Genomic DNA, 13,566 nt, shown 5'->3' with positions numbered 1-13,566 from the left:
TTTCTAATTGTTAGGTGTCAACAGGTTTGATTCTAAGATGATTATTCTTCAAACTATTATTAAATTATTCTTTAAACTCTTGATTTATGGGCTTGTAAAGTGTAAAGAATTCTACATTTTACTTCCCTACCTGCCTCTGGACAGATGTTTTACATCTATTTGATTTTTATATAATAACCACTAAACATTAATGAACACCAATAATTGCCAGAATTACCCAGTTATCATCACTACTGGAAATATACAGGCAGCATTAACACATGGAAAAGGAAAGTCTGGATTTGGACAACAGAAATAGGAAAGTGGACCCAGAAATTATATTAGTGGAGTTAAGGTGCCAGTTAAGGTGGGTGAACGTCTCATTGTTGGAAAAAACATTTTTAATTCAAACGGCTGCAATTCTAGGCTTGTAGGGGATAAAATGGACCAACCGAATGTGAATTTGTTTGTCTTTATTTTGTGCTGATTGTGAAGAAGTTTTTATTCAGCAAATTAATTTCTGCATGTTGCACTCACGAAACAGACAGGACTCCGTCTTCTGTTTTGGCAACTTTATTCCCACGCTGCATGTATTTTTTTTGTATTGTTCTCTCTAGAGCAGCCAGGGATGAACACACAGATACAGAGGCCTTACTATGCTACAACTTCTGCACCTGAACTAAAACAACTTGGCACCATGTTGTTTTAAACAGCAAAATTAATAAGATAAAATAAATAAAATATATAAAATAAACAAAAGAGTGTGTTATCTACAACTCAAAAAATTGAAATAGTTTTAAAAAAATACTACCACAAAAAAAAAAGAAAATGTTGCCTAACAACATTTTAAGATTTTTAGCAATGCAGAACAACGACATCCACAAGAACTAGGATTAAAGGTAAGTTAACAGGCAAGTATTTTAACAATTATCACGATCTTGCAGTTTGTTTGTGTCATCTTCATTTACTGATGTCATCTTGCTTCTCATCTTCCAGAAGAAGGATATTGCATGCATGTTATACAGAACTGTTTACAGTCCATTAGTACTAAAGGGTGAATAGTCCATAGACATGGGCGAAATTACCCTATATACCCAAATTTGTGTTGTCACACATTTCAATGACATTCAATAAAATTTCTTAATCAAACAACTTGCTTTAACTAACTCTTGTTATTGTCACTCTCTATGATGTGTATTCATGTCTAAATAAATGTTTAAACTCTTGTCATATAAACATAAATCTGTTCTCACCACTGACATCATAAAATTACACAAATCTCAATGGATTATTATCCTTATTAGATTAAACTGCAATGTTATCTAGCCTGTTAAAGTAACAAAATGAGTACGAACATGAACTGCTTTCTTTTTAATAAGTACTGCCATAAAAAGGATACATGGAAAGCGCGGTACCGTTAGTTTCACATTCTCATGTTTTAGCTTTTTTACCCTCCCTGTACATTTAGTTTAGTTTAGTTTATCTTAGCTCATACTTTAGGTATTGTTAGATTCCTAATTGTTGTTAGTTTAGCTATGACTTTATCATGATTTTATTTAGATTATTTTAGCTACTATTTTGCTCATGTTTAGATATGTTTCGTTTCATGATTTTTCTTAGGCTCATGATTTATTTTTTTACTTCTGTATCTTATATTTGATTATGATTTCATTTAGATTACTTTAGCTACTATTTTGACTGTCTCAGCTCATGCTTAGATATGTCTGGTTTCATGATTTTATTCAGATTATCCTATATTTCCTTTAGATTATACATGATTGATGTGTTTTTTCTTTTTTTGTGTGTTTTATTGTGTTTCATTGTGTTTCTGTTTTTGTTTCTGTTGTAAAGCCCTCTGGATCACCTTGTTGCTGAAAAGTGCTATATAAATAAATCTCTCACTTCTCTCTCACTCTCACTTAACCTGTATGATAAGAAGTAACTTGTCTACTGAATTTATATTTACTTTAATTAGTTCTGGAAATATCTGCGGGCGATTTGATTGTTTGCTACGTAGTAAGCTAACTAGCAGGCCTTGAAGCTTTTCTTACGCTGTTATGTAGCATTGCAGCTCAGTATTAAAACTGTTCATCTTTCGGAGGTAGCTGAACTGAATGTAAAGCACTTCTGTTAGCTGCTCTGAGCTCATCCTGAGTTGTTTGTGTTTTGGCAGTGTAAAATAGACGCTCTTGCCAGATAGAAACATGTATTAATGTACCTGTGAATTGAATCAAATGTATTAACATGTTGATGGTTGTAACTATGCCCTGGTGAGGTCATGTGAGTTTATGGCGTGTGTGACTGCCTGCACCGGCTACAAGATAATGGAGACTGGGGGAGTCAGCTCAGTAGAAACTGAAACCATCCTGAAGAATTCCAACTGCAGAAAATGAAGTGAAGTGAAGTGAGATTTATTTATATAGCACTTTTCAGCAACAAGGCGATCCAAAGCGCTTTACAACAGAAACAAAAACAGAATCCAATACAGAATGAAACACAAAAGAAAAATAGGATAATCTAAACAAAATCACGGAAACAGACATATCTAAGCATGAGCTGGGATAGTCAAATAATCTAAATCAGATAAACTAAACATATCTAAACATGGAATACAGGAAAACACATCAATCATTTTTATTCTAAAAGAATCATGTATAATCTACATGGAATATAAACACAATGAAACACAAAAAAAGAAAAACATCAATCATGTCTATTCTAAATGAATCTAAATGTACAGAACTAAACTAAGTGTACAGGAAGCTAAAAACATGAGAAAGCTAAACTAAACAGTACCAAATTTCTAAATAGTACCAGAAGACAGAAAAACAACTCCATATATGGTCCCGAAAGGATGTGCATATGAAAATGAGCCATTGTGTGTTGTGTAGCATCTCTGGGTGGGGCAGCATGTTAAAACTGCTATGTTTTAGAGATCTCACTCAGACGTGACTTGGGTTTTCCTATTACTCTGGCAAGGCGTCTCCTTTCAGCGCTGAAAGTAAATAAATTCTGCTTGAACTTTAAAGTGGACTCTTTGGCTGTTTTTGACTCTCTGACTCCGAGCATCCCGGGTGAGGAGGTCGAGCAGGTTTTCCGGGTTTTTGAGAGTTTTTTCTGACCTCGACAGCAGTTTCACTCCAGTTTACATGGAAGTAAAGGGAGAAGCAATTAATCCTGACTTGTGTGAAAGGAGTTTGGCTGATAGTTAGTTTTGGTACAGGACACCATAGCGAGATTGGTGGTTACTAACAGATAGCAGAGGATGCACAGAGTGATGATGAAGGCAAGAAGAACCACAGCTGCTACAGAGAGACCCACAAAAGCTCAGAGGCTGGAATCAGACAGAGGAAGCAGCATGGCTGTCAGTGCAGAGAACAGCAGAAGAAACAGAACAGAAGACTTGCAGACAAGCTACATCGGATCAAAAGTAAAGTTCCTTACATATCTCTTAACACTGTCAGGGTAGTTTGAGTATATTTAAGATTTTAAGAAGACTTTTAAGATTAACTTAAAGGGACTGTTTGGTCATTTTTTAAGTGGCCCATTTTTTATTTTCTTTTAAGTAACTCTTTCTCAAAAATGACATACTGATGTGAAAGAACGCTATAGTTAATATCAAACCTCTACACTTGCATAACATCATTTGATAAGTTTGTCACATTTTTTTCAAAAGAATTTCTGTTACAACATGAATGTATGTGTGTTGAACATAGACTGTATACAGAATGTCCTGAAAGCATTCATAGCACAGCTATGAGGTAGTGAGGGTAGACATTGCATGTCAAGAGATGAAAATTCAATAGATGTGAAGAATTGCACAATGAGCTTGATGAGGCTGGTTTGCCAGTCAGCTGGAGATCCCCACGGCTCAGGAAGGTTTGGTCAGCATCGTGGGATGGCAGGCATGTTTAAAATAATTAATTTAAAACACCAAGTTGTTTAAAAAGTCACAATGTATTATTATTTTGTTTTAAAAAATATAAGCTCATGTGAGTGTAGAGCAGTGGTCTACAACCCTGGTCCTCAAGGGCCACTATCCTGCATGTTTTACTTGTTTCTCTGCTCCAACACACCTGATTTGATTCAATGTGTGATTAACAGGCTTCTGCAGAACATGAAGAGGTGATTTAACCACTGAATCAGGTGTATTGGAGCAGGGAAACAAGGAAAACATGCAGGATGGTGGCCCTCGAGGACCAGGGTTGGAGACCCCTGGTGTAGAGTCTCAAATGCTCAAAGTTAAGCATACTTGTAATTTAACTGTAGCTGTTTGCTGTTTGCACTTTGGCTCAAACTTGCAAAAGAAAGTTATTTCAAAAAGGAAAGAAAAAGCTTATTGCTGTTACCACTTTCAAAAACTAGAAAAAAAAATCCACCATGAAGGCAGAGCTGAAAACTACAGTAATGACAACGATGTTGACCACTAGGATAAGAGAGAGATGATTGCCTTTGATAGCTGAAAAATAAAGAGTCCTCCTAGCTCTGGCTTTAGCTCAAGCTAACCTATGAACTATAGCACTTCCCAGAGGATCAGTCTAAACGTATGACTCAGTTTAAAATTAAAATAAACTTAATGTTTAAATTTCAAGTGTTCAAATTTTTCATCAAAAGGTATGAGAGAAAATACAAACCAAACATTAACATTAACAAATTGATTTTACTCTGACATTAAAGAGGGTTTTGTTTAATTGTCTTGTAATGAAAGCCAGTTTAAATTGACCATAATCTTTTTTTATGAAAGCAATAAAACTATAAAACATTAAAGGGATGAATACCTTTTTTAGGCACTGCGAATATGAAAACAACCAGCTCTGCTTATTTTTTCCATTTCAAGCTCAAGTCCTGTACCAGAGGCTTAGGAGCCTGAGGGTTCTGCTTAGTATCTCATCTGTTCCTAGGACTGATTCTTTTGGACAGAGATCTTTGAGGTTGTTCCTAGGATCTGTTGCAGCCACTCTTCCATTTTGGGGGTCACAGCACCATATGGTCCGATGGCCACTGAGGCCTCTTTTGGATACCATTTGACCACATTTATCAAATTTTTGGCATACAGCTTGATGTCATCCATGTAAAGGGGGAAGACGCACAGTATCTTAGCACTGCCATTCCCCACCACCCTTGCTAGAGTCTCCCACTGTGGAACCTCTAGTCCATACTCAGCACAAATGTTCCTGTACACTATTCCAACCACTTGGTTATGATGTCCCGTGTACGCTTTGCCTGCCTGCATCTTACATTCTGCTATTATATGCTGGACTGTCTCAGGGGTATCCTTGCAAAGCCTGCATCTTGGGTCCTGTCTGGTGTGGTAGACAGCTTCCTTGTTGCACAGAGGCAGATGATTGGCCAGTGACTGGATAGAGTTGCCACTTTCTGGTGGTCTTTTATGATCAGTACTGTCTAGCTTTGGAGTAGTGTCAACCTACATACATACATACATGCATACATGCATACATGCATACATGCATACATGCATACATACAGTGAATTGGCTGAGAGATTGCACTCAACCACACTGACATTGTGTTCCTGTGCTGTCATCTGTGCTATATCACGTCATTCTGGAGCACATGTGGTTTTGTTAAAAGATTTATTCTTTCCATGATTAATCAAAATAAAAGTCCAGAAGCAATAGTATTGTATGAGCGCCATATGTTGTTGGTAAGGATGTAATTATTGCATTTTGGCTCAGTAGAAGGTGTGTGAGCAGCTATATATGGGTTTTTAATGACTGACTGCATGTCAGCCTATGGGAGATTGTCTAATCCTTTGTAATCCCAGCCTGATGAAACCAGACACAGTTGTGAAATTGGCGACAGAGAAGGATTAGTGACCTGGCAAAACATGTGATCCCTGCACGAGCAGATGCTTTACTTACATATACAGGTCTCTGCTGGCATAAAGAGAGAACGTGCCATTCATGAGAGAAGTACTGTATAAATTGTTTTACAAATACTTCAGCTTTTACATGGCATCAACATTTTATTAGCGCATTACTTATTTTTTAAAGTACAACCCCAATTCTGAAAAAGTTGTGACATTATGTAAAATGTATATAAAAACAGAATAAAAAAATTGCAAATCTTTTGAGTTGGTTTTTTATATCAATTTTTTTCTGTCATAGGTTCTGTGTGTTTCTAAGTTATTTGTTTTCGAGCTTGTGTTCAGTTTTTGTTCCCTAAGTTTCGTTTTAATCCCTGTGCCTCCATGTATTATTTGCCACCTTCTCCTTCTGTCAGTACTTTTCCTTGTTAGTCTGCCACACCCATCCTCACCTGTTTCTGTTTTATAAATTAGTCACCTGTGTCCAATTTCTCATTAGCCACAGTCTATAAATTCTGGTTTTGTACCATTGCTGATGGTTCATTGATGGTTTAATGCCACACTCGGGTAATCTCCTCGTGATCCTCTGTATGTTTTTGTTGTTAGGTTTTTTTGCTGCTACATCAGCCTTTTGTTTTTGTTATTTAATAAATTAGTTTATTTTTTGAGTTCCTTGTGTTGGTCTGCATTCTGGGTCCAATCTATCCACCAAACCTGATGGGAGCACCAAAATGCTGTAAAATTAGGTATTACAGATAAAAAATAGATGGGGAAATTCAGATGTAACAGCAGCAAGAAGAGTGTCCAAAAAATGCTCACAGTAAAAAAATATTTCACAAACTATATATTTACAGAAAAAGTATGCAAATTTATGTTGTGCAACATGATATTATGATTGATTTGACTAGTGTTCATGAAAGGAAAAAAAAGTAGAGGAGAAAGTGGGAAGTAATGAGATTATTTAGCTATATATTAGTCATATAATCTGATGGCTGTGGGCTGGAATGACCTTCAGTAGTGCTGTTTCCTGTCCCAGGGATGTAAAGGTCTTGTGGTGAAGGAACTGCTCAGGGACTTTATTGTTGATGGATTGAACAGAGCTCCTGGGGATTCCTAGGGCCTTGGAAATCCTTTTGTATCCATACTCAGACTTCTATTTCCAATAATATTTTATATGAGTTCAATTAGGACGGATACTTTAATAGTATAAATATCTATGAAGTCTTTTATTTAACATTACACATTTTTATTTAATTGGAATTACACTGTAGAAATTTGATCTCAATTTGACATTGAAGAAGACTTTTTAAAATTCTTTTTGTAAAAGTGGCCAGTTTATATTGACCATGACTGATTTAAATGTATAAAACATCCCTAAACACACTTTTTTACGATACTGTATAAAACACCCAGCTCAGCTCACCCAGTTCTCCACTTTACTTCCAGCTCGGGTCCTCTACTCGAAGCCTGGGAGCTTGAGGGTTCTGCTCAGTATCTTAGCTGTTCCCAGGACTGCACTTTTATGGACAGAGATCTCTGAGGTTGTTCCTGGGATTTTTTTGGAGTCACTCTTCCAGTTTGCGGGTCACAACACCTAGTGCTCCGATGACCAGTCTAGATCTGGAAGTCCCGCTTGATCTTAGTCCTGCCATTCTTCATCATCTTAGGTGGAGCCTCCATCATTGATTGTGAGACTTCCAGTTCAAATCGGTACGGATGTTCCTGTACACAATTCCAGACACTTGGTTGTGGTGTTCCATGTATTGTTTGCCTGCCTGCATCTTACATCCTACTATTATGTGCTGGACTGTCTCAGAGGCATCTTTACACAGCCTGCATCTTGGGTCCGGTCTGGTATGGTAGACCTTAACCTCTATTGCTCTTGTGCTGCCATGATTAATGTCTTTGTGCTGTCCTTCAGTCCAGCCCTTTCTAGCTACTGGTAGGATTTGTTGATATCAGCCAGTTCCTCAATCTGCTGGTGGTACATGCTGTCCAGGGTCTTTATCTTTCCATGATGTTCCTCTTTCTTGTCTTCCACATTGGTTTTTTGCTGCCTGGGACATTCACTTAGCAGATGATCCTTTCTTCCTGATGCACTCAAGGATCCACCACCAGTGTCCGGCCCGGGGACGACGCCTCTAATGCTCAACCTCAGCTTCTCGTCGAAGCGCATTGCTATTGTCGACACTCGCGTCTTCCGCCGAGGTCCGAGCGCCAAATATCTTATGTCATTCATGTCAAATAAAACCATTTAATTGCAGCTTCTCTTTGTCATGAGTCTCTCCAGGTTGAATTACAGGTTGAGGAGCGATTCCAACATGGAGGAGTGTGGTGGAGGGTGTAATCACGGGGGGAGGTTTCCAGGTTGGTGGGTTCCAGGCAAGAGGGTAAGTATTTCCAGTTAGCAGATTCTTTGCTGGAGGCAGACAGGCAACAGTGCAGGCAGGCTCAGGTGAGTGGCTCTCGGGGTCTTTTCCGTAGGCGACCAGTAACGCAGACCAGACAGGATTCCGGAGAACAGGTAACTCTGGGAGCATATGAAAAACACAAAACATTAGGAAGCCCAAGGAATCTTAGATTAGTTTTTCGGCTGAGAAGCTTTACCCAGGGCAAGCGATGCTCCAGCGCTGATCTGGTCCACACGGTAGCCTGAAGTATCCAGCCACTCTAATGAACCTGATTCCTCGCAGCTGTGGGGGATTGTATAGCCAGCAACCAGGAAGTAGACTCACAGAACACCACAACTTTGTTATTGGTAAATGTTGTAATAATATTTGTCAATTTTATTTAATAGTAATATTTTTCTAATAAAAATACCAAAGCTAGATAAACAAAGGGAACTTGTTGGGACAACTGAATTATATAACATTTTTTGTCAATATTTTAAAATTCTTAGTGAATGGTTTCTAAGCTAAAGTACATCCCAATACTAAGACAGTATAAATGAAGTCCTGAGCTATACTGTTAGCAACTTGAATACCTTGGAAAATAAAACAATTTGATAATAATCTTAGCAACACAATTAACTGCTTGACATGCATGACTAGTGGTCAGTGCTGCAAACCTAACACTGGCACCTGCTTGTGTTTGTCACTTTTACTTATTAGGTATCATGCTTCTGTAAACTGCAGCTTAGAGATGCAGAAACTCTGTTTCTTATTTTTAAAGCACATAAACCAGTTTGCACTAAATACCTTGAATGTCCTTGTCAATGTGCCAGGCTCAGGAGTCCAGTGATGCTGCTCAGATAAACCTTTGTCAAATTGCTCATAGATTTTAAATTCAGCTTCAGATCTGTTTAATACAATAACAGGATGGGTGATGTTAACCCTCTGGGACAAGGCTTACCATCTGTTCCCTCCCTCTGGAGGTGGGTGAGCGCAGGCTGATGGGTGGAGCAGGGTGAGCAGGAATGACTGGAAAGTGAGAGGATCCTCTTAGCTTAGGACAGAAGGACAGTGTAGGGTGACAGGGATTCTGAGCTCAAAGGTGCTGAAAAACATCAGAGAGGACTGGATATTTCATACAGCTTCTCCTCTAGAACTGGAGCTTTCTGTAAATGTTCATTTGCTTTTCTTTTACTTTAATCACCACACCTGGAGTTTAAAGGTTTGGATCAGCTACATATATGGGTCGCTGAGCAAACACTGGGACAGGTACCTCATGATGGCCGTGGCTTTAGATGCAGTGTGGATGAGAGTGAAGAATGTCTGCAAGCAGAACGGTCTCCTCATCCTCTCAGTACTGGCTGTGGTCATTGGCTGTCTTTTGGGATTCTTTCTGAGGACACGACATCTCTCAGAGCAGGTCAGTCTGTCTCCTCCTCACTGTGAAATCACACAGAAATGATACACAGTGCCTCTCAAGCCTATACAGCATTATTTTAGTTTGTTTGCACATTTTCTTTTACAGTACTACCATAATTTTAGTTTGTGAGGCTTCATGTCATCTTTTACCTTTCACCATCACAGCTAGTATGTTTTGTACTGACAGCTACAGCTCAGGAATGTGGTTAGGGTGCCAGATTGTCTTGCTTTGCAGCATATTTAGGTTTAAATGCAACAAAAAATAAGCTAAACATAAACCAGGTGCTATGAAAAGTTTAAGCTCAAAATAGTTTGCATAAAAAAGACAAACAACAAAAAGTCCTGCTTCCTGAATTTTTGAAAGGATTTTAAATGGATAACCAGTCTCATATACACAACATTTGTTTTCTATTTCTGTCTCTCTCTTTCTATAGATTGATCAATCTAGATTGATAGATATATGCAGTCAAGGATTTTATTAACTATTATTTTACCAATGTTGAAAATAACCATATAGCACAGTTGCAAGAGCTGTCTCCTCACTGCAAAAAGGTTGCAGGTTCATCTCCCTGCCTTTCTATGTGCATGTTTTTACTATGCATGCATGGGTTTTCTCCAGGTACTCCAGTTTCCTCTTACAGACCAAAAACATGTGTGTTAGGTTAAATGCCAACTCTAAATTGTCCCTACGTGTGAGTGAGAGTGTGAATGGTTGTTTGTCTCGTTTGTCTCTATGTGTTCCTGTGATGGATTTGCAACCTGTTCAGGATGTCCCCCGCCTCTCACACAGTGACCACTGGAGATAGACACCAGCTCCCTGTGACTCTAAACTCAAAGTGGGCAAAGAAAATGGATGGAAGGATGTTAATATTCACTTTATTTTATTTTTATTTGTGTGTTCTTGTTTCATTTTTCATGATGCCAGACAAGGCTCTGCCTTTCCTGATCACACATCTCTGTCAGATGTAAACCTGCTGCACTCCCACCTCCCTCTTAACTCTAACCTTCTTTTACAACCTGTGTGACACCTTCTGTTGTCAGGATATGGTTTTTTGTTGTTTTTTCTTTATGATTTATTTTGCATTTTGGGGTTATTGTTTTCATGTTTTGTCTTTGTTTGGTGTTTACCTTCTGTGTTCTTTCATCATTCACTCCTCCTCTGTCTGCACTTGTTTACTTGCCACACCCATCTCCACCTGCCCACACTTGTAATTACTCACCTGCGCCCACTTCGCATAATTATTCCCCTGTCTTTAAAACCCGGTCACTTTCTCCATTCCCTCACTGGTTCATTGTCCCTGATATGTGTATTGTCTATGGTTCATAGTCTCTGGTCCCTTGTCTCTTGCCTTGCCGTTTTGGATTTTGTTTTGTTAAGTTTTTGCTGCCTCGTCAGCCCTTGTTTTTGTTCATTTCTTTAGTTAATAAATTCGTTTTTTTATTAGAAGTCTGCATTCTGGGTTTGCCTCCTTCTCCACACCGCATGACATCTGTAGCAAGAAATACGTCCACAACACAGTGGAGTGCCTATACGTCAAGCTGACTGAATAAGAGAATAAGCAATTGAAAATGTATTCAAGGAGCATATGACAAACAAGTTCTTAGTTTGATTGTTTGTTCATTTTTTTGAGCACTCACCAGCACAGAGCTGAGCTTACAATTCAGACAGCCTCCCCTCCATAGCTACCATAACACTACATTTATTACATTTACCATTATTGCTAAAGGATGCAGAGGAATAGCTAAACATCAGACACACAAAGTGAGAACAGAAGAAGCCAGGAGAGAACCAGAAGCCATGCTAAGCTAAGTTAAAGCTAGTTAACCCCAAACACTCTGATAAAAGAAAGAAGTGCTGAAAGACAAAAGGTGCCTCAAGCACAGTGCAATAGTCGAAAACAACTGTAAAAAATGTGCTTGTGTAATAGTATGTACAAATGTGTGAACGTCTGATAAATACAATATATCAAAAGATTCAGCAAGTAATCAAATTACTCCAGTTGCCAACAGAGCAAACAGGAAATGACATAATACACCTTACTGTGAATGTCAACAGGTTAGCCTTACTCTGCCAAGTGGCTGGAATAATGTACAGTAGAATAGAATAGAATTCTTTTATTGTCATTGTATAAGGAAGCACAACGAAATTTGAAAAATAGCAACACTTGATCGCAGGGCAAAATATATAAATATAATAGAAACAACAGAAACAACCGGGATGTTATGAAAATTATTGTTCAGGTTTTCTATGAATTTGTGGTGTTCAGGGCAACAACAGATCTTGGGTAGAAACTATTTTCTAGTTTCTAGGGCAGCCAATCAGTCTCTGGGCAGTGTTTATGACCCTCTGGAGCTGCTTCCTCTCTGCTGAAGTGCAGCTGGAGAACCACAGCCAGATGCCACAGCTCAACACCAACTCCACAGAGCAGCAATAGAAGGACACCAAGAGCTCAGTTCTCAGGTTGTCCTTCCTGAGAATCCTCAGAAAGTACAGTCTCTGTTGTGCCTCCATCAGGATAGAAGTGGAGTTTGGATTCTAGGTCAGGGCTTCGCTGATGTAAGTGCCAAGGAATCTGATATTTGGTACCATCTCCACCTTGTCTCCATTTATAGTGATGGGCTGAATATCTGGTTTACACCTCCTAAAGTTGACAATCAGTTCCTTCGACTTGGAAGTGTTCAAAATGAGGTTTGTGGTGGTGCACCAGAAAGACAGTCGTTCCACCTCCACTCTGTAAGTAGTCTCATCTCGTCCGGAGATGAGCCCCTCCACTGTGGTATCATCAGTGACCTTAATGAGTTTGGGTGGGGGTACAGTCATTGGTATTGAGGGTATAGAGTAGGGGGCTTAGCACACAGTAACACCTGTACTGAGTATGGAGGACCTACAGTAAAAGGGGGAGACTCCACCAAAGAGTGATGGAGAATGGCAGGGCTGAGATACTGTGGGACTTCTAGATATAGACTGACAAACAGGTGATGGCTAACCAAGAAACCCCAAGGGCTGAAAGAGGAAATAGAGAACTTGTGGAGACCCAAGGCCTCAGTGGTGCCAGTGGTCATCGAATCACTCAGTCCCAGGACCCCTCAAACTGGAAGAGTGACTTCTACAGATCCCAGGAAGAACCCCAGAGATCTCTGTCAAGAAGAGCACAGTTCTAGGAACAGCTAAGATACTACACAGAACCCTCAAGCTCCCAGGGCTCTGGTAGAGGACATAAGCATGAAACGAAAGTGAACCATCTATGAGGGAAAATAGGACAAGCTAAGTGTTTGTTTTTTTCCATGTGTTTTCCTTTGAAAAAATTGTAACTTGTAAATAATTAAAACCAAAACCTGAACGGGCTGTAATACACCCTAATCATTTTTAGTGCAATCAACCTCATCCACTTCTAGCAGACAAAGCCACAAATATCCTTTCAGTGCCTGACAGCTGTCCAACTTGCTGTTCTATTCTATCGTGTAACAAAGATCTGTGTGAAATATTGGTTTAATTTAGCCGCAAAGTTTCTGCAAAAATAGTTTTGTCTAAAAAATGAGAAATGACATGTGTCTAAAATATTATTTTAAGAGAAATATTTTTTTAGGAAAAAACACATGGGTCACAAAGCCTATTGTAATTTTTGTCAATTTCCTAATAACTAAACAAACAAACAAACAGCATTAAAAAAAATTGTCATTCATTAAGTCCTTAAAAAAAATAAGGCTCTAAATTTAAAATATGGACTTGAATAACTTTAATATGAACCAAGCAGGGACGTGCGGTCAGGGGAGGCAGGTGAGGCAGAGCCTCCCCTGTCATCATGACAAGAAAAAAAAAATCATAACATAAAATGAATATTAATATTTGTCCACTTATCTTTATGTATGAGTAATTTTCGAACATTTTTATGGTCCAAATTGCATTTTTATAGTCAAAATCGCTGAAATTGCATATTTCCTGTTCAAATAC

At 38.6% G+C, this 13,566-nt stretch overlaps 1 protein-coding gene across 1 annotated transcript in view; it reads left to right on the top strand.

Annotated features, from left to right (window-relative positions):
- The first annotated feature begins 9,216 nt into the window (after window positions 1-9,216).
- slc1a7b (solute carrier family 1 member 7b) overlaps window positions 9,217-13,566 on the top strand; it is a 33,465-nt gene continuing 29,115 nt past the window's right edge. Inside the window, exon 1 of the mRNA XM_017434295.3 lies at window positions 9,217-9,615. Coding sequence (XP_017289784.1) covers window positions 9,472-9,615 — 144 coding nt within the window. The 5' untranslated portion in view covers window positions 9,217-9,471. The remainder of the gene's footprint in view (window positions 9,616-13,566) is intronic.

The sequence above is a fragment of the Kryptolebias marmoratus genome, linkage group LG18, assembly GCF_001649575.2.
Source record: "Kryptolebias marmoratus isolate JLee-2015 linkage group LG18, ASM164957v2, whole genome shotgun sequence".
Classification (NCBI taxonomy): Eukaryota; Metazoa; Chordata; class Actinopteri; order Cyprinodontiformes; family Rivulidae; genus Kryptolebias; species Kryptolebias marmoratus.
The sequence above is the reverse complement of the archived record's forward strand: the minus strand, read 5'-3'. Positions and strand labels throughout refer to the sequence as shown.